The 23143-nt window shown below is 34.4% G+C and overlaps 2 protein-coding genes across 2 annotated transcripts in view; one reads left to right on the top strand and one right to left on the bottom strand.

Annotated features, from left to right (window-relative positions):
- The window catches only part of LOC126778710 (scavenger receptor class B member 1), a 95786-nt gene extending 81943 nt beyond the window's left edge, over positions 1-13843 (bottom strand). Inside the window, exon 1 of the mRNA XM_050502326.1 lies at positions 13609-13843. The gene's annotated coding sequence lies outside the window, so the exon portion shown is untranslated. The remainder of the gene's footprint in view (positions 1-13608) is intronic.
- Positions 13844-16815: 2972 nt separating this feature from the next.
- Positions 16816-22411, top strand: LOC126778709 (zinc finger protein 43-like). Its single transcript, XM_050502325.1, has 6 exons — positions 16816-17142; positions 17624-17750; positions 18203-18247; positions 18751-18795; positions 20001-20132; positions 20904-22411. Exons 1-6 carry the CDS (start codon positions 17002-17004, stop codon positions 22016-22018), a joined length of 1605 nt encoding a protein of 534 aa, XP_050358282.1. The 5' UTR covers positions 16816-17001; the 3' UTR covers positions 22019-22411.
- Positions 22412-23143: the final 732 nt, after the last annotated feature.

Consider the following 23143-nt stretch of genomic DNA (forward strand, 5'->3'; position numbering starts at 1 on the left):
ATATATCATGATATTCCTATCATCGATTTTTCTAATATTATAAAAGCGAAAGTAACTTTGTCTCTGTTACGCTTCCGCGGCTAAGTCATGAACCGATTTTGATAAAATTTAGTATGAAGCAAGCGTTAAGCCTAAGTAAGGACAGTCTACTACTTTTTTATACTTAATACCAGGCCCCCGCCTCCAAAACGCGGGCGCACCGCGAGCGTATACTAGTATGTTATAAGTGGGGAAATCAAAATGTACTTTTTTTTTATATAGAATAGGAAGGTGGACGAGCATATGGGCCACCTGATGGTAAGTGGTCACCAAACGCCCTTAGACATTGGCATTGTAAGAAATGTCAACCATCGCTTATAGCCAATGCGCCACCGACCTTGGGAACTAAGATTTTATGTCCCTTGTGCCTGTAATTACACTGGCTCACTCACCCTTCAAACCGGAACACAACAATATCAAGTATTGCTGTTTCGCGGTAGAATATCTGATGAGTGGGTGGTACCTACCCAGACGAGCTTGCACAAAGCCCTACCACCAGTAAATTATTTACTTTATTGAAGTAGACCTTTATAAGCAATTTTAATCGTGATATTAAAGGAATTATGTTAAATTAAACTTATATATACCACCGTCAAATATAATAAAGTTATCTTCTCACACAGAAGTCAGTAGTTACTCCTTTTATGTAACGAAATACATAATTTCAATTCAATTAAACAAAAAAATATATATTTTATAACGGCTTATATATATTAACGGCAATATAAATAGGTTCAGTTCCGTATCTTGTCTGTTTCTGTTTGTTAAGTGATTTTGTTTGGGAGCTATAGAAGTACTTTAGTATTTTCAATATAAAAAACATTAAGAAAACAAAAATATATATGAAACATGCAAAATTATATAACCTGGGACATCCTGGGACATTTTTCACACACGGCCATCTGATACCAAATTTGAACGAAGCTTGTGCTATGGAAACCAGACAACTGATATACTACATATATTACTTTTCTTTTGTAAATACATACTTATATAGATAATTACACCCAGACTCGGGACAAACAGACATGTTCATGCACACAATGTCACACATGTCTCTCCCGGATGGGAATCGAACCCACAACCTTCGGCGTGAAAGGCAAGTATCTACCAACCACGCCAACCGGCTCATCAATATATCCTTAAATTATTCATAAAATGATGACTGTCGTACTTGGCCACCGTGCACACTTATCTAAAAGGCCACGAACAAAGCTCAACGATACAAATGCAAAAGAGACACACGACCATTTTCGTACAAGCTTAAATAGTACCTTAATTATAGGCGCCGTTAACGTTAACCTTGAAAATAAATATGACAATTAAGCGAGTTAAAAATATATATATAATGTTATGACTTACCTCAGAACTTATACTTAAGAAATTATAATTATCTTACGGCCTTAATTATAAACGTTGCTTGGCGACTGCTTAGTGAAACAGTGATATCTGATCTCTCTCTGTCATTATTGTTTTGAGATTGGATAGAAGGAGACACAGCATTGTTTAACTAACCACCCGCTACACACCGTTTATAAGTATGATCTTTAATAATGAAAGAAAAATTATCAAATAGTTTTCTTAAATTTAAAAGACCGGACGGTGCTTCGCTTGGGTCACACAATCAATCAGTTATAAATTTTGTGAAAAATTGTGTTTATTCAAGATATATTTAAAATATATAATTAAAAATCAAAAACTTATATAAACACAAAATTTGAGCCAGATCTACACAGTCGTTTACGAGATACACAAAATATATACATACGGAAATTGCTTATTTCATATTATTATATACACACACATATATAAATATATATTATGTTCTGGAATGACGTTATAAGTGCGAGGAAGATAAATATATAACTCGCATCTCTTCCAACTTACGCCACGCATACCAGGGAATCGGCTTTCACCGAATGTTATATTTTCAATGATTCACTTTCCGACCCGACTGAGATTCTACAATATTGTACGGAAAAAAAATCTATTGAATTATTTAACCAACTTTGAATATGTGTAGTTCGAACATTAGTTTATTTCGTATTGTTACTTGTTATTGGATATAATGCAACAGTTTCGTTCGACTCCAACTAAACAAAATCGTAATTATTGTAAGTGGTCACCAAAACCAATACACATTGGCATTGTAAGAAATATTAACCATTCCGCATCGCCAACGCGCCACCAACCCTTGGAACCAATAATAAAAACACCAGTAGAAGTAATAAATTTTATTATGTGTTAATTTTAATATCTTTAATATAATAACGTATGAGATATTTTAAATTAAATTATAACAAAATGTCATATATTGTTAATTTGATGACAATCGTTCAGTTCTCTTCGCGCGTGAATCTTAACCGATGATCGTGGGTTCAAACCCGGGCAAGAACCACTGAATTTTCATGTGCTTAATTTGTGATTATAATTCATCTCGTGCTTTACGGTGAAGGAAAACATCGTGAGGAAACCTGCATGTGTCTAATTTCACTGAAATTCTGCCACATGTGAATTCTACCAACCCGCATTGGAGCAGCGTGGTGGAATAAGCTCCAAACCTTCTCCTCAAAAAGAGGAGAGGAGGCCTTTAGCCCAGCAGTGGGACATTCACAGGCTGTTACGGTTCAGTTCTCCGTTTTTTATATATGCGCGGGAAAAACAATTTTTTTTTTAACTTTCTTTCATACCAAACAATACCAATGACGTTCTGAAACCGATTATATTTTTATTAAATCAAATACAATATAAAAATATGTAATTATTAAATATATTAAATGAAGTACATAAATAAGTATTTCTAACACTAAGAAGTACAGACCCTTGTGCCTGTAGTTACATTAGCTCGCTCAAAATTAAAACCGGGACACGACGATACTGAATATTCCTTTTTACTTTCGACTGTCTTATGAGTGGGTGGTAATTTCATAAATAGGCTTGCACAGAGCCATACCACCAAGTAAATACTGAGATTAACGCGCCAAACATACCCTTCAGCTTTATATATTAGTATAGACGGTAACTACAAAGAATGTTTATTATTTATTTATTAGATATCTCCAAAAAAGGTACACACTTACGAGTTTTTTTTTTTTTTTTTATAAAATAGGAAGACGGACGAGCATATGGGCCACCTGATGGTAAGTGGTCACCAAACGCCCTTAGACATTGGCATTGTAAGAAATGTCAACCATCGCTTACATAGCCAATGCGCCACCAACCTTGGGAACTAAGATTTTATGTCCCTTGTGCCTGTAATTACTCTGGCTCACTCAACCTTCAAACCGGAACACAACAATATCAAGTATTGCTGTTTCGCGGTAGAATATCTGATGAGTGGGTGGTACCTACCCAGACGAGCTTGCACAAAGCCCTACCACCAGTATAATATAACATCAACAACAGTAACAGTAGTACATAACATCATGTAATAATATTTTAAAATATATTATGTAGTACAGTACAGTAACAGCCTGTTAATGTCCCACTGCTGGGCTAAGGCCTCCTCTTCCTTTTTGAGGAGAAGGTTTAGAGCTTATTCCACCACGCTGCTCCAATGCGCGTTGGTAGAATACACATGTGACATAATTTCAATGAAATTAGACAGATGCAGGTTTCCTCACGATGGATTTCCTTCACCGTCAAGCACGAGATGAATTATAATTACAAATTAAGCACATGAAAATTCAGTGGTGCTTGCCCGGGTTTGAACCCACGATCATCGTTTAAGATTCACGCGTTCTAACCACTAGGCCATCTCGGCTTATATGTGGGGCTCCTGCTCTCCTCGGTAAGTCGTAAATACGTGTAATGACGTCATGACGTAGGTACGTCATGAGGTGAATTCGACTTTGACCAAATTATTATGTAGAGGAAGTGCAATTAAAAGAGATAAAGCGTATTACATAATTAATTGACAGGATTAAAGATTTTACATAGCATCACACAATAAAAAGGTGAACAACACATATTAAGATAATGTTATGCAAATGTGAATTTAAGTATTAACAATCAAAATGTATAAAATTTAAAACAATCAACTTTAAACTAGACTAGCCGGTTGGCGTAGTTGGTAGATACTTGCCTTTCACGCCGAAGGTTGTGGGTTCGATTTCCACCCAGGACAGACATTTGTGTGCATGAACATGTCTGTTTGTCCTGAGTCTGGGTGTAATTATCTATATAAGTATGTATTTACAAAAAAAAATAGTATATGTAGTATATCAGTTGTCTGGTTTCCATAGCACAAGCTTTGTACAAGCTTAATACAAGCTTAAGGGATCAGACGGCCATGTGTGAAAAACGTCCCAGGATATTAAAAAAAAAAAAATTACAGAAGAAACAGAGGTCAGTGACCTTCGTGAGTTTTGAAATAAAATGAAATATAAAGCGAAAAACGTTAGAGAGACGACCATTAAATATAAATAATAAATAAAAAACCGAGTCCAAGAATTTGTCTTAATGTACTACGCTTCAAGTAAAAAAAAATCCTAAATTTTAGAATTGATACAAGAACCATTGAGCTGTTCTAAACTGAACGCAAAAATAATGATTAAAAATGGTTGATACGCATAAACTTTATACGCGAACAAACATAAATATATACATATGTATACATAGCGAATTGATAACCTTGTTTATTTAAATCGTTTAAAAAAATCTATTTTTCTCAACGAATAACATTTTACATTTAAAATTGCAGTATTAAAATAAATAATATATACTGTAACTATAATTATAGACAATAACCGACTAACCTACAAAATGGCGGGGCTATTAATAGTTTTTAAAACATAACCACTCGACATAAAAGCCGTAATTAAAAGCATTTTACTTACATACGGACATAATCAATAATAAAACAGTGAAAATTTATTTACATACATAAATTTGACTGTCTCGGTGGTCTATTGGCTAGATATAAGACGGCAGATCCCGAGGTTCGAGCCTCAGGTCTGGCAATAAAGAGTTATTGGGTATTTTGTCGAAGATTCTCGATAGCCTGTAGCCTGGAACTTGGAAGTGAGTCCACTCCTGTGCCTCGGAAAACATGTAAAGCTTCGTTTACTTTTCTGGTCTTATCGGATTAATGTCTCATAAAATAATAGAACATAAGAAGCGAGAGTGCACTGGTGCTTGCGCACAAACTTGTGCTCTATAAAATGCCGCACACAACTCCCTACTCCCCCTCGTGAATGGCCGACGTGGCCGAAATTGGTAAGGCGGATACCATCACCACTTTCAAAACAATTTGTACCCTCATAGCGTTTCAACTCGGCCTTTGTTTTATTGTCTTTCAAATTATAATATGTAATTGAGGGATTTCCCTTTCAAATTTGCAATTTGCTATAATACATATTCGAATTATTTTATATTAATATATTTTGCCATCTGACGGAGATAATTACTTGCATCTTTGTTCGTGCATTGATGTGATCTAAGATCATTTGTGTCTGAAGTTACACTGGCTCACTCGCCCAAGCCAGAACATATAAATACTAAGAATTTCTATTTGAACGCAGAATTACTTATGAAATAAGTTAAGAGAGTGTAACATTAGCAGTTCGGTGGACAAAAAATAATCGATTTTTATCAGGCCAAAATTCAACTTAGCAATATATAGCCTTATATCGGTTTTACAGTATATTATTATGTCATGTTTAGGGTGGGCAGGTAGCTCATGTTTATGTTCCTTGGGAGTAAATTTTACCAAAATCGGTACAGTGATTTAACCATGAAAGCGCAACAAAAAGACAACGGTACTTTTTTATAATATTTATATACATTTCGGTTACATGCAACAGAGTGTTTATGTACTCAAAAGAAATAGATTTATGTATCTACCCTCAATTTACCGTTTGTAAATGTTAATATTAAAAGTCTTTCACATGTTTATTATTCGCTGCGCGTGAAGACATCCATTATTTGCTTCACCTTCATCACTAAATAGGAGAGTACCTATTACTTAACGCTCTATCGGGTTAAGGACGTAGTCAAGACATAGTCTTCAAAATGAGATGTCATGATCTTTAACTGTATTATTTTCAATTTTTTTTTTTAAATTTAAATTAAGGTTGATCGAGACATGGTTAAAAAAATCCTCAAACTTAAACACTTTTTAAGAAAGTACTAGAAGGACTGTTATAGGCAAGTCATTTAAGATAAATGGTGTATTTAGTCAAGATTATAACATGGTACAATACTTGTTACTTTCGTTTTTAAAACTACTTCACGTATAAGATATTTCTAGCAATTTAAGTTTGCTAGAAAAGTTACATCAAGGCTTTATCGATAGTTTTAAATTTTCATTACATAAACATCCTTGCACTACAATTTTAATTAAAACAACGTTAGGTACTAAAACGTAAAACGTAGCAATTAAAAACTACTAAAACGTACCAATAAAATATTATGAATGAAGTAGTATAAAACAATTCCAGTCATGTACAGACGTTTGAGTTTTATCTTTAAGGAATTTCGTGTCAAGGTAATGTCCTCGGGCGAGTTATTTAACCGGCAGGAAGGTTTACTATATTAATGAAAACTCATTTACCTATTCGCAAGTAGCATTCGCTTCCTCATCATCTGTATCCATATTCTCATCCGATACGAAATTATATCCAATAATGAAAGTATATAGAATTTATTTTTCAATATCAAGTGTATGTTTCAACTAAATCAGATGAATAATATGGAAACATCCAAACTGGTCTTAGATATCAGAATCCCATAGATGAATCACATTATTTCAAGGAATGTAACTGGCACAAAAAAATGTTTTGAATTGGAGGTATGTGGTATACTTGGCATACTGTTAAGATAGACATGAGATCGATAAGAGTAACTTGAAGCTTCATGTACATAAACATTACTTAAGTCGCATTGATCACCTTTATACTTACCGCCATTGTAATAATTGTAAGATTCAAATTATCTAGCCCTAGTAACCATCTCCCCAAGGTCCAATCACCAAGCCACGTAGCGCCATCCGGTCGTGCAACATCCTCGTGTCACGCCTAACCTCGTGTCGTAAGACGACCTCAGAACGTGCGTGTGTGCGTCGTGAATTGTGAAGCTAATTATGCTTGACTATCAGATAAATTGACTTCATTTTAGGGTATTCGTCTTTTTTTGAGGATAAAATACTGAATGGTTCTCTACAGTTTAATAACTCCTACGTTAAGTGTACATCATACAAGTATATTCTATGAACGTCAATCGTGACATATTAATAAATTTTAATTAACAAAATAACAACAGCCTGTAAATGCGTCAGGACCAGCCATCGCAGTGGTTTTATCGGGTAAGAAGCAAGGGCACATATCTGAAGGTTCCCACTGCTTGAAAGAAAGGCTTATTGCACTACGCTCATTTAATTTACTTTAGTAGAGAGAGAGAGAGATGTGTGACTTTCGAAAGATACATGATGCGCTGACAGAATGCGTTCCTGACAGGTTCATAATCGACTGGACGATATAATTTTGAAGCGGCGAAGTCTTTTATTGTTCTTACTAACTACTCGAAATAATACATTTATAAAAACTATATATTTATGACAACTTACAATAGACGTTACATAAATAAGTTTATCCATTCCGTGATATTATAATCTGCAAGTTTTTGTCAGCGGTTTATTTGTGTAGTTGTCATGATACGCCAGAAAAACATTCTCGTAAAAGCATACAATCATTGAGATCGAAATTAAGAGAAGTGGAAATTCGGTCAAGAGGACATCATAATGAAAACCTATTTATTATGAATACGATGAATTTTTAAAATGTCGAATGACGTAACTAAAAGTTACGGTTAGTAAACTAAACACAGTTCTCTAATTATTCAAACACCCATTATCGTTAAGAAAAAACTAAACAAACCAGTAGAGGATAAGTATTTCTTTAATTACAAAGAAGAGGTAAAATTATCTTGAATTATTATAGCCGTGATTGTTACGGAGAATTGTACTGTTCGCATAATAAATTTAATTAGTTTTAGAGTTTAAGGCAAACTCTAGATTTTTACGTTTTAAAATTATATTATATCTTAAATTACCAAACACTTGCTAGTATGTACATATGTAGTTTTATAAGTAATACAGATTTGTAAATTTATACTCAAATAAGATATTCGCATGCCTCATGCGGTTTTGGTTTTGTGACATTCGATACGAAATCCATTGTTAGAATGGATCTCACGGTTACAAAACGACCTATTTATCTTTCTATAGCAGATAGATTTTAATACGTTAATTAATCCAAGAGACATTACACTGATTCTTACGCGCAATAGCAATTATTAACACGTATGCCAAAGAAACATTAATATACATATAATATTAATGTTTATTCTAGTATAAGTATCAAACTTATTGAAAGCTATTTGAAAATATCCGCGAAATCTTAATACAGAAACGAATAGCTTACCCCAGGGTGTCTCAATGACGTCACGAAGTCGAAAACTTGGGACCAATTCTACGAACAAATTGTCACTATCGCAATCGAATCGAAGCGTGAGCGTTGCCGTTTATGCGATTTCTTATTCTTTAATTTAATTATCGACTATTGGCATAAATGTTAACAATGACGTTTGGTTTTGACATAACGGTATATGTTAAAATTGTATCGGTTTTTCAGAAGAAAATGGGTCCTTTGCCCAGCAGTGCAAGCAACATTTGCGAGCTCTTTAGACCCTTATCAAGCCTAAAGTTATCCCATAAAGTCTTGCTAACAAAAAGCAGAGAAATAGAATGGCAATATTACACTCCTATCCAGTCGTGTCTGCCGTCCCATCAGATAATAGAGGTATGAATAGACATTAGCAGAGTTTACACATGCCTGAACTATGAAATCTTCTGAACTAGGCATTCACCTGAAGACCAAAATTAGTATATTATCATCATCATCATCATGAACGAATTTCCCGTTCCCTTATATCACCGATCAGTTACCATAATTTGCCTTTAATACTATTACAATTAAAATACTAACCTCAAAAAAATGCAAACTTAAGCAATCTGCTGATATTTTCAAATCTATTTGATATTATATTACAGCTTTGAATTATGTACTATCCGAGCCATTAGCGTTTCTCGTTGTGACACACTCACGTAACTCGTACGTAACGTCTATGCAACAAAACTGGTATTCATCATAAAAGTGGCATTTAAAACTTGTCGAAACCAGTCGAGTAATGCTTCGGAATGCAAAGGAATTGTATACATTGTATATTTGTATATATTTTTTTAATTTTAAATGGGTAGGCAGATTTGTGGCGCCTGATGTAGACCTCTGGATCACTTGCCCTTCAAACCGGAACAACACAATATTCATGTTTGGCTGTAGAATGATGTGTGCCAGGATTGCAGAAAGCCCTACGACCGAGTGTTTTTTATAGCACCATATGGGCCACCTGATGGTAAATGTTTACCAACACCCATAGACATTGGCATTGTAAGAAATGTTAACCATCGCTTACATCGCCAATGCGCCACCAACCTTGGAAACTGAGATGTTACGTCCCTTGTGCCTGTAATTACACTGGGTCATTCACCCTTCAAACCGGAACACAACAATACCAAATACTGCTGTTTTGCGGTAGAATATCTAATGAGTGGGTGGCACCTAACCAGACGAGCTTGCACAAAGCCCTACCACCAGTAATTCAGTGATTCTGAATAATTCTCATGACCTATGTCGTCTTACTTAATATTACCAATGCTAATTCGCAAGTATATAGCATAATGTATTTAATTTCACTAACCACGTCGCTATAAATTAATAAGTAAAAAATAATGAAATCATTCTTCTTGCCGGTTGGTCTCGGTTGAATCTACATTCTGAACTGACATTCAAAAATGTGATTGTGTAGTGGTGAAATAGGCTCCATAAAGCGCTTCAACAAAATTATTTTGATTTAAAGTTAGGTACCCTCGTTAAAAGTGGTAACTTATCACGAGTTCCAAAGCGCACAGCTTTTAATTATATAGTAGCACAGAACATTTTTATTATATAGTAACTACTACAATAAGAGCCTGTGAATGTCCCACTGCTGGCTCTAGGCCTCTCCCTTTTTGAGGAGAAGGTTTGGGACTTATTCCACCACGCTGCTCCAATGCGGGTTGGTGGAATAGACATGAGACAGAATTTCGATGAAATTAGACACATGCAGGTTTCCTCACGATGTTTTCCTTCACCGAAAAGTACGAGATGGATTATAAACAGAAATTAAGCACATGAAAATTCAGAAGTGCTTGCCCGGGTTTGAACCGACGTTCATCGGTTAAGATTCACGCGTTCTTACCACTGGGCCATCTCGACTTTATATATATATATATAAATGCTACAACACTTTTAAGTAAATAGATATATATTTATTAATAGACCAGCTATTCAGTACCGGTTGATCTTATCTATAACGTAATTTTTCTTTCGCAATTTCTGGTTTATGTAACTGGGTCCTTTTCAAAGTCACAAAACTTCTATGATATATCTCCTTGCAATAACATTAGTCATTGGTTTCGTCGTAATTACGTTACAAAAAGACACGCAGGGTTACATCAGTATTAAAAAGATTAATCTGATAAAACTGATGTCGTCCTCGAATAATTTCTTCAATATCAAGCAATAATAGCTTAATTTTATTTGCACCTTAGATTATATATGTCTAAATTGTTTTCTTATATTACATATTATGATTCATTTTATTAATAAAAGTTAAAAATTGGTATAGCCCACCAACTAGCAACACCTTTTAATGTTGTTTTCCGGTTTGAAAAGTGAGTAAGCCACTGTAACTGCAGGCACAAGACCTCACGTCTTAGTTCCCAAGGTTGGTCGCGCATTGGCGATGTAAGGGATTGCTTATAATTCTTACAGTGCTATGGATGTTAACCACTTACCATCAGGTCAGTCGAACTGCCAGTCTACAGAGAATTCTCCTAATAAGGAGAAAACTTGCGAGATAATCACATGTCACTGGATTAATATAGTTGTACTAATTTTATATATATATCATAAAGATACAGCAGAAAACAAATATGAAATATCTACTCTTTAAAATTGTACATATAGTCTATAATCGAATCAGCGGACGATCGCACTAACTGCACCAATCAAATTATTTACACTTTCAAACGCATTAATATTTTGATACGGAACAATACCGGTTTATCTTTCACGATAAAACATTTTGGTTATTGTGCAATAACCATTGTCGAATATTGAAAGCGTAACGTTAATTACAAAACATTGGGATTAAAAAAAGTTGATTACAGATAATATAATTTACAATGAAATAATTAACCAGAAAAGATACAGATTATGAGATTGTTTAGTAGATCAATTGCGTATTCTTAACTTAAGAACGACGGTTATAATCCGGATATGTACTATTTTATGTGTTTAATGTAAAATAACACGATTAAGAAATTGTTTAGTAGCCGAGATCGGCCAGTAGTAAGAACGCGTGAATCTTAACCGATGATCGTGGTTCAAACCCGGGCAAGCACCACTTTCACGTGCTTAATTTGTGATTATAATTCATCTCGTGCTTGACGGTGAAGGAAAACATCGTGAGGAAACCTGCATGTGTCTAATTTCTCTGAAATTATGTCACATGTGTATTCCAATGCGGGTTGCATTGGAGCAACGTGGTGGAATAAGCTCTAAACTTTCTCCTCAAAAAAGGGAAAGGAGGCCTTAGGCAAGCAGTGGGACATTCACAGGCTGTTATTATTAGGTCTTGACTAATTAATCAAGGTTGTCTTCTTCTTTCGAATGTCAAATCAATGATGACAGACAGAGCAAAGACAGTGTCTAACTAACCACCCGGTAGACGAAGTTTATATAACGCGGTTAGGGAATAAAAGGGTTGATCTTTACTGTCGAACGAGGGACAACTCCGGAGCAACATTATAATCCGTGCTTTGTTTGTGTCCATAAAACAAAAATTCTCAAAACCATATCGATTTTTCGGGCACTTGTTTTTATTACCGTCTATTTTTTAAGGGAAATATTGTAAGAAACACTGAATTTTATTCCACAGATCCGACACCCAATGATGCTGACCCAGATACGAACAAGCAATTTTTGATTAACCACGAGTTATTATACACAGAACCATCTAGGCTTCAGAAATAATATGTAAATTTTAAAACTACTTAAATAATGCGTAGTTATCACACGGCCTAACTTATTTAAAACATTCTTTGGCTGTTCAGTTACACAATGTTTTCTCTCTATCTATCCTTATGCTTTGAAATTTGAAAGAAGAAGACACAACGCTTATCACCTTCTAAAAAATATTCATAAGTAAAGCCGATAATGACCGAAAATATAATGTTGCCAGATAATTAAACCCGTTCTCACAAAACATTGCCAAAGTCGTTTCAAAATATTCAAATTGAAATTATGTTTAACTTTTAAAAAGTCGATGGAGAAATATAGCGATAGTTTTACTCCAAGAATTATCGTAGAAAGCTTTTAGTATATGAACCGTACGTTATGTTAGCTGCTATGTTTAAATTGAAATGACCTGAAGACACACCGACATACTTCAGGTTTCCCTTTCATTTTAGAGAGTTCTCTGTTCCCTCACTCACATAATCCGATGGATCGGAGGCAACAAGACCTAGAATTTAGGCGCAGGACCAACGCCTTTACCGAAAGTCGGACGGAGTGTAATCAATGCCAAATTAACTATGGCAACTTCTGGCTGTTACTGGGCATTTGTAGAAAGAAAATTCCAAATACTTTTTCATTAGCACAAACCGGGGTTTATTGGAAGTCGACTCTCGACGGCCTTCTTTAGTAATTAGACCATCGAGATTATATTAATAATACTAACCAGGAAGAAGTATAAAACTTGTGTTAGTAGTGAGGATGACAACAGCCCACGGGATCAGAATTGAACCTGCCGCTTTCAAGTTTCACATCCATGCTGATATACTACGGGGGATATATAGTCCGTAAATAAATCGTAGGGTCAGATATTACATACAATTTATATTTTAAGATGAAATCATGTATTTTCTTTATCATGACCGTAAACAGGGATATGAAACGAGGTCACCAGGTTATTAATGTTTTCAGAGGATAACCAGAATCTTTCTATCCTCGATTCTCGTATTCAGGCTCGTATCTACCGTATCCTGTAATTCGGTGTGTCCTAGGACACCACACTTGAACAAACACACAGATTGTGAACACATACCCGTTCTGCGTATGAATTTGTCATGTCGTCATAAGCCGGATGTGTGTCTACATGATTTAACAAGTACCTACTACTATTACTATGTTGTTAATGTTCGTCTATATGCGAAATTTAAATATATTATTTACATTTGAAAATTATTCGATCATATTTTGAAAAAAAAATTTCAAGTATCGAAGTCATGTCTATGTATCTGTGTGTCTATGTGTCTATGCAGAAGGTAATCACGAAATTACGTGTGGGTACTATAATATAAAATGTCAACATTCCAGCGTAATATCAGTTGTCAATAAAAAAGCTAGTATAACGAGTTCCATCGACTAAAGCACTCGCTAAAACAAAATGAGATGGCGTCTCACTTACCTCAGTAAATGACCGAGTTATTCAGGCTTTTATTTCGAAAATATTTATGTAACAATGTCACGCATTTAAACTTAGACACATCACAAATATATTTTCACACCGTCGGCTGTAAACGAGAATTTTGACAACTGTCAAATATTCCCGCCGCTTCGTTTAAAATCGGCCAAGACAGTCGTACTTTTTTAATTGGAACTTTTTCGAGCAACGATAATACGCGCGACGTACTTTACGTCGCTCCACTGACTAACTGCTTGACTACTTTCGAATCTTGCGCCGGACAAATGCTGGGTACAATTAACATCAGAAAGCGTGTAAATAATTTATATCTATGAACATAAAGTTTAGAATCGTTTGCGTTCTTAAATCAATGTGTAAAACTATTTAAATTTAGTTTTAAAATGACTTACGGTGCGATCTTAAAAAAAAAACTTTTTAACACTCGGCATAAAATACATTTTTAAGTGACACATTATATAGTCGCGTACAAGATGATTGTTCGAAGAAGTATTTGCGTTACGCATACCTTATATGCCAAGCTAGTTCCATGGATTGTGTGGTAATTTTTACTATAATTACTTAAGACTATACAGCTCTTAATAGTACCAGTATAACTTACATGTACGAAACAGGTTTTTATATACTCTTCAGTACGTATAAGTATGACATGAAATAGGTTAAGTATATATATATATATATATATATATATATATATATATATATATATATATCTGTACTCATAGATAACTAGATGTTAATCAGCAAGAAAAATACGAAGTACATCATTTCATTCATAGTATATTTTAAGAGATAAGGGGAGAAATACGGAAATTACAAGATGATGTCTGATCTATATAACTAATAATTTCCCTGAACAGATAAAATGATAAGGCATCGCCGGTTTCCCATAGAAAACAAAGCTAATGGTTATCACATGTATGTAAACATAGGTATTTATTATGAAAAAAAAAACTTTCTGAAAATAATTATATAACAACCAACGACTAAGATCTAATAGTAGGTTTGACCAAATAACAATAAGTGCCTCTTAACAAAATTTCGGCTATTGTGGTCAATCTGCGCCAGAGAACAGAGAACTGCGCCAAAGTCGCCTGGAATTCTCTGCCATGATCGCAGATTGGCCACAGTAACCACGGCATCACGTACGCAACACGCATCCGAGTGACAAGTGGGCCAACACGTCCACATTGATATTGAAGCTGTAAGAAATATTAACCATTCCTTACATAACAATTGCGCCAGCAACCTTGGTAACTAAGATATTGTGGGTATCCCTTGCCAGTAGTTTCACTGGCTCACTCACACTCCAAGCCGGAACACAGCTATATTATGTATTGCTGTTTGGCGGAATACGTGCTGAGTGTATGGTACCCAGATGGGTTTGCACAAAGCACTACCAGCAAAAAATCTCCGAGGCAAGTGAGTGTGACATCATCTGAGAATTTCTTCACAGAAAATATCTTTGCAATCTGACACTACCGGAGAGAGTTCAAGCGGTTCAACGTTCTACGTGCTTTCCGAGGCACGGCAGTTTTAAAACTGCCAAATTCCAAACTTTGAGCTACGTCTAAGAATTCATTACACGAAAACCCAATTAAGCTTATAAGCTAGCCAATAGACCAAGGAGGCTGTCATACATAAAAAAACTACTTATTTAAGTTAGATAATGATTATTTTTAATAATTTATACAAAACTATAACACATAATTATGTGTAAAGAAAGTCGTTCGTTTAAACTGATTCATTCGTGGTTCAGGCGCTGCGTACAAAATAAAACAATCATATAATACCATTACATTATTTTATTCATTGATCGGTTTTGCAATTATAAAAGTAAGTGTTTAATATTCCCCTGTTTGACAAATGCCTCCTTTTAGGAGAAGAGATGAAGCTTAATCACCACGCTGCTTCAGTTAGGGTGGTCAGGATGTTTTCCTTCACCGCAGAAGATAAGATTAATTATAAAACAAATTAGTAGCCTAAATAAATTGGCAATGAAGTAGATTTAAAAAAAAAACATTTACGCGTAACACATTCATATCATGCATGTTCGTTAAATCAAATAATATATATGTAACAACTCTTAGAATTTTTTTTTATATGTTTACACACATAATAATAACATACATAACACTATCAAATTGGGAAGCGACAAACATATTGTGATATAGAGTAAAAAAAGCATAGCTTGAGAGATATCAACATATTTTAAATATTATATAAACGAAATAGGAACGCAAATTAAACCACTTAAAAATCCAACTTACTTCCATGGATTTGAAACCACAATCATTGGTTAAAATCCACGTACTATAACAGTTGAGCCGCCTCGATTCTTTCTGCTTCGCAATTATTATAATTATCTATTATTACATAGATACTCCCACTCATTTAACTACCCACCCATCGGTTATTCAACCGCTAAACTTTGTATATCTTTGTTCCGGTTGGAAGATTGGTTGATTAAGTACAATTATAAGCACAAGGAATTATACACTTAGTAACCAATAGTAGCTGTGAGCCACCATTTGATATTGGATTTAAAATGAACAAGAAATAATTAAAACTATTGAAATAGAATCATTTTAAAAATATATATCTTATATTTAAATTAGAAAACCCGTCTGCCAACAACACTATTTTGAAATGATAAATATATATATATATCTGCCTCGTTGGTCTATTGGCTTGATGTAAGGCGGCAGACCCGGAGGTCCTGGGTTCAATTCCTAGGTCGGGCCAATAAAAAATGCCAACACGAAGAGTTTTTCAAAAGGCTACCAGCTTATCAGTAAATACTATTAGTCAACGATGCTAAGTAATAATCGGCATATAACCTCCAAACGAATTAGAATACAAATATAATAAAATTATTTAGTAATAACAAACCAATGATATTACAAAGGCAATTAAACTTTTAATATTAAGTTCATTTTTATTCATTATGTTTTTATCGTTCATTGTTTTAACGTTTATTCTTGCAAAATATACTTTAAATACACGGAATCAGAATTTATTATTAATACTAATATATATTTTTTCTCTTACACAAAACAAAATATATATATTTTATGCAACTTTTGATAAGAGCTGAATATTCTAGTATTCAAGGCGAAACTAATTTTGGTAATTGACATTTGACAATCTTAACATTGATTAGACTTTTTTCTACTCATAAGAAATCGTACACAGAGAAACTAATATGAAATCAACAGCGAAGCAGTAGCTTTGGCAGAATATTTTACGCTCAAATAGCGTAGATAAACGCCAGAAACGAAAAAAAAAGCAGTACTGCAGTAGCTGTCAGCTTTCAGTTTCGGATCAGTATGAAACAAAAAGTTGTCGTTTGTATATTAAATAGTAACTCGATTTAAGATGACCGAAATTTGGAATTTAAACGCATTGTGCAGATGTTGTCATGCTGACGGAAACTTTAGAGATTTAAATTCAAATTGCAACGTAATGGGTTCTGTTGAATTATGTACGGATTTGTTGAAAGATACATTTGGGATAAATGTAAGTCAGGTTTCAATAATAAATTAAATAAATGTTTCAGTAGTATATACTTGCCTATTTTTTTTTAATTTATAACAATATATATTTTTATTTATAAAAAACTAACAAACATTTCATCATTTATTATTAGTATTAGATGTTTTAATATATAAGTGTAACAAAAATTAGGAAATAATACCTTCAAATGCAACATATAAAACTTTAATAATAGGTTATTTTACACTAAATATTTTAAATAAAAATAAATCATATAAATAATAACAATATTATTTTTCAGTCAAATGATAACCATACTTTTTTTATATTCTCCAATAGTATTATATATATTATCATGTACAATTATGTTAATTTTAGGTGCTAAATATTAAATTGTTATAAATTTAAAAACATTAAAATATAGTATGTACAATTAATATTATAAATTTAGTCTTGAGAATTAATCTAGATAATAATATTATTCCTTCGTAAATTTTATTTGTAGCTACCATCACCATCTATTGAAGTCAGTAATACCATATGTGATGAATGTGTACATCAGTTGCAAAATGCTACAAAATTCAAGAGACAGGTGATGCACTGCGAGCAAAAGTTTCAGGAGTATTGTAAAAGTGAGTTATATGTTTATTAATCAATATGTACTCCACTAGCTGAGCCTGAGACCTCACTCATGTGTAATTCAGCTTTGTAACTAAGAATACAGACATATGTATTGACTTTGGCGAGCTCAGAAGGTAGTTACAATGAGAATGAGGACTTGAACTTGACCCTGTTGTAACTTGTGAACTGATTCTGATTCAAATATGTTTCCTAGGTAGTGAAAGGAAATTTTACACTATATAATTTTTATAACAAATATTCTTGACGTAGAAGTATTGGCATAAAATCTTGTGACACATACTCGGAATATTATTCAGGAAAATATACTAATTTACCACATTTGGTCTCTTCCTGATCTTTTTTAGTTTATATCTTTTATGCCTAGAATATATGTTCAATAAATGTATGAAATTATTGTTGAATTAAAAAACGTTTTTTTAATTTATACTTTTTTTCTTTACAGATGAATTATTGCAAAATATAAATATTAAATTAGAGAATGAAGACGGTAAGTCAGATATAATATAACGGTAAGTCATTAATTAATATCTAGAAATGTCTTATATAATATCTTGTCATATTTTAAAGAATTGATTTTAAGGGCTCATTAATCGAAACGCAAAAACTTTGATGAATGATTCGACTACAAGATCTGGGGGGCAATTGAACTAGTTTGTTATGGTTATGATACAGGACAGACATTTGTTTGCATGAACATGTCTGTTTGTCCTGAGTCTGGGTGTAATTATCTATATAAGTATGTATTTACAAATGTAAAGTAGTATATGTAGTATATCAGTTGTCTGGTTTCCATAGTACGAGCTCTGCTTAGTTTGGGATCAGATGGCCGTGTGTGAATAATGTCCCAGGATATTATTATACTACTCCGATCTAACTTCGACCGAACCACGACTGGATCGGATAACGTTTCGTTTTGATTGTGTAAAGTGAAAATTTGTTAGTAGAATGTCTCTTTGAATATAAATCAAATTTTAAAATTTTCTTTTCCAGATTACCATGTTATAGTGAAAACTGAAATAGCTTTGAAAGATGAAGGTATTTATGAAAATATATAAAAAGTCTTTTTGAAATTTCAAAGCCAATCAAAGTTCATCTTTAAAATTTAGGGTATGTTAATATTGGGATCGACAGTCACATTAGCCAACGTAATGAGTTACAGGGCCGTTTTTTTACATAGCCAGTGATTAAAACAAAACAAAAGTCAATAATTAACAATTGAAGTTTTGGTGTGATTGGCTCACAACGTAGGGGGGAGGGGTTGGAGAAGATGGTAAATTTTCACGGGCCCAGTGTCTTGCAAGCGTGATTTTGCTATTTATTGCCACAATAAAACTCGGCCTTAACTTGATATTTTGATAACATCGCTTGCTGTTGATGATTTCCTTAATTTACCATGGACATAGACAACAGAGTAATAGCTCTAGGCATAGACAAAGCTACTGTGCGACTAATCTTTCTATAGTAGGCAACTTAGATGCATTATATAGAAGGTGGATTACCAGGGTGGCGGCGAAAATGACGATACGTTATATAAGAAAACACTTGTAATGCTCGTTACAACGGTTACAATACCAATGCCCGATATATTTAAACTGGCGGTATTTATACAAAAACATCTTGACCTAATTTAATACTAAATTTACAAACTTAAAAGATTAATTAAACATTGTTTATCTTAATTATTCTAATGATTATTTACGGACAAATATTATTTAATAATACAGGATTATGTAACATTAAAGATTAATATATTACACCGGAAGTTGATAAGCAGCAGATAACCTAGCCAGATCAGTAAAATAAGATTCTAGTAGCTTAATCCTTACATTATACATAATAAAACAAAATTATTATAGCATCGACATAATTTGAGAAAATATAAATAAACAATAAGCACTATTTATTAATTGCGCCGGAAGCTGACAAGCAGAAGGCGCCATTAATAAATAGAATAATATATAATAAAATGTTCCAAGTATAAACAAATATGAATCAACTATTTATTTGATTATGAAAATACTAATTAAATTGTTAAACAGAAGTTTTAATCTATACTTATAAATAATCATCAAGATGTACCCGAACTAGCCGTATATGCAGGACCGGAAGTATTAATTGATAAAAATTATCAGTTTATCTTTTTCTAATTTTACCGCCTTTATTTATATTCTCACTCAACGCAAATAAATACTCGGACGTTTTCACAAGAATATTTGTTTATATTTTTTTTTCTCTACAAGATATTGATCACGCTTATGAATTAAAACAAGAAACGCCAGCAATTGATATAGAATATAAAATTCGAGATAACAGACCAGAGGATGAACAAAAGATAGAAGAAATAACCACTACACAACACAGAAAGCAAGATAGTGAGTTGGTTTTTCATAATATGTTGTAACATTTTTTTTATAGAATGGGAAGGCGGACGAGCATATGGGCCACCTGATGGTAAGTGGTCACCAAACGCCCTTAGACATTGGCATTGTAAGAAATGTCAACCATCACTTACATAGCCAATGCCTGCCTACACTGGCTCATCCACCCTTCCTTCAAACCGGAACACAACAATACCGCTGTTTTGCGGCAGAATATCAACTTTAAATGTATGTATGTGTTTTCATAATATATGTTTGTTCACCTGGGCTTCATGCAGGTCCGTCTAGGTGGGTGCCACCCACCATCAGATATTCTGCCGCTAAGGCACAAGGTACATAACATCTCAGTTCTCAAAGTTGGTGGCGCATTGGCGATGTAAAGTATGGCTATTATTTCTTATTTTGCCAATGTCTGCGGGCTGTGGTGGCCACTTACCATCAGGTGGCCTATATGCTCGTCCGCTGCCTATAACATAAAAAAAATGTGAGCAATATCTCCTTTTTCATTGCATGAGGTTTTCTCCTTGATATATAATTAATCTAGTAATTACTCCTGGAGTCTTAATAAAAAAATGCGATCAGCTTCTAGATCAAATAGAAAGTACTATTGCTTAGTAAGTTAAATAATGAAAGTTCAAAGTGTACCGTTGCTAGACTTCCTTACTCGACGTCTGGATGTGATTCCACCGTGCTGCTCAAATGCAGTTTTATATATGCACCAGATTGCAATGTTTTTTTTTTTTAAATAGGCCTAATAACTTTCAGGTAAATATAAAAAAGCAAACCTCACGTGCAATATCTGTGATATTCATTTCAAAAGACTCGAGACATACAACAAACACGTGGACAACCATTCTATATGTGTAAATCCCACGATTCCTCTAACAGACATCAAGAAGTTTGACTGCAAGATGTGCAGCAAAAGTTGCCGTACGATAAATGACTTGCGTGCGCACAGAAACAAACATACCAGAGAGATTATATATATTTGTGATATATGTAAATCGGAGTTCCTCAACAAGAGCTCGTTGAGGAGGCACTTGCTCTTGCACTTGGGGCTCAATAAGAAATACATGTGCCATACGTGCGGGAATTCGTTCAACGATATAACGAATTTGAATAAACACATAACGACCGTTCACGATAAGCTGAAACTCCACAAGTGCACGCTCTGTCCGAAGGAATTCGCTGCGAAAAAAACGTTGAAGGTTCATATGCGTATTCACACGGGAGAGAGGCCGTACAAATGTAAAACGTGCGATAAGGCATTTATTTCCTACTCATACCTCGCTAAGCATGAGACTTATCATGAAAGAAAGAGAAAATTCGGCGGTATATATATTTGCAAGTTTTGCAAAGACGTTTTCGATCATCGTGGAGTTTATGTATCACATTTAAGATCTCACGTCACGGCGAGACAGTATAATTGTACGGAATGCGGTGAAAATTTCGCGAATGGGTACACTCTAAAACGTCACTCGGAAACGCACGGCGACATACCGAAATACGCTTGCGATAAATGCGATCGCAAGTTCATGACGAAAGCTAACCTACGCAAACATAAATTAAATCACGATACGAATAAATTGAACACGAAGACAAAAGTGAAGATTGAGAAAGTTAAGTGTAAGGTCTGTAAGAGGTCGGTTACAAATATAGACAAACATCTGAACGCACATTATAACAGGCGACACCAATGCGATTTCTGCGATAAAGCGTACGCCGAGAGGAACACGCTGAACCGACACGTGAAACAGTTCCACGATGGAGTACGCCAGGAGTGTGACGTGTGCGGAAAGAGATTTCTAAAAACAAGTACTTTGAAGGCACATCAGAAGAAATGTCATAATTTAACCATAAAGAAAAGTGAAGAGGAATGATGAATAATTCTGTACGCGTTTTTCCGTCATGTTTGTGCTAAAGTAATATAATAATTGTTATGGCGATCGGTTGAACGATATAAAAGTTGGTTGTAACTCGCCGTCATCAGATCGGATGTCGGCGAGTTACAACAAAGTTGGTAGCATCAAAATTCCCCATGAGAAATTACAAATACGTGCCGACTTTCATGGAGATTGGTCAAACGATGTCATCTTAAGCCAACCAACATTTTTATACATATGAGGATACCACGTAGGATACCATGAGTATCCCATTTGATACTTAACTAGTCCTTGTTATTTGTATGATGTTATATGATGATGGATATAACTAAGAGTGAAATCCTAATAGATATTGGTACAATAATATAAAATAATAAAATATGGGTACTTAAATAAAATCTTTTATTTCCTTCCACGGCCATAGGATTCCAGTAAACTCACGAAGGTTTGTGTATGTGAGTATTGCTGGCATTGGTAATAATTAATAAAATAGATTTACTTGGTGGTAGCTTTGTGTAGGTACCACAATCACTCGTCAGATACTCTTCAGCTAAATAGCAACACTTATTATTGATGTGTTCCGGGTCAACAGGTGATTGACCCATTGTAACTGCAGGACCAGTAACAGCCTGTGAATGTCCCACTGCTGGGCTAGGGCCTCCTCTCCCTTTTTGAGGAGTACAAGAAATATAACATCTTAGTTCCAAATGTTGATCGGCGATGTAAGGAATGGTTAATATTTGTTACATCGTCAATGTCTATGGGCGGTGGTGATCACTTACCATCAGGGGGCCCATTTGCCAGTCAGCCTACCTATTACATAAAGATCCCGAGTTCAAATCCCTAGATCGGGCCGATGAAAAGTTATTGGATTTTTCGGTCAAGTATTCTCAATTTCTCAGGCCGGAGTCTGGAAGTTAGAAGTGTGTACACTCCAGCAAAGCACGTGCAGATTTTGGTTCTGCGCCTCAACTATTTCCGGTCGTGTCGAATTGCCGTCCCATCGGAGTATGAGAGTAAGAGAACGGAGAGTGAATCTGTGTTTTCGCACACTTTTGCACTGTAATATATCCTGTGCAAGTGGCTAATCTCTCTTGGATTGGCCGCTGAGGCCGTAATCGC

The sequence above is a fragment of the Nymphalis io genome, chromosome 27 (assembly GCF_905147045.1).
Source record: "Nymphalis io chromosome 27, ilAglIoxx1.1, whole genome shotgun sequence".
In the NCBI taxonomy this organism is placed as follows: domain Eukaryota; kingdom Metazoa; phylum Arthropoda; class Insecta; order Lepidoptera; family Nymphalidae; genus Nymphalis; species Nymphalis io.

What these genes read in the sequence shown, in the direction of transcription:
- LOC126778709 (XM_050502325.1), top strand. Translation starts at nt 17,002, where the DNA reads ATGACCGAAATTTGGAATTTAAACGCATTGTGCAGATGTTGTCATGCT. An exon ending in GTTTCAGGAGTATTGTAAAA is followed by an intron (nt 17,751 to 18,202) that starts GTGAGTTATATG and finishes TTTTCTTTACAG; the next exon opens with ATGAATTATTGCAAAATATA. An exon ending in ACAACACAGAAAGCAAGATA is followed by an intron (nt 20,133 to 20,903) that starts GTGAGTTGGTTT and finishes AATAACTTTCAG; the next exon opens with GTAAATATAAAAAAGCAAAC.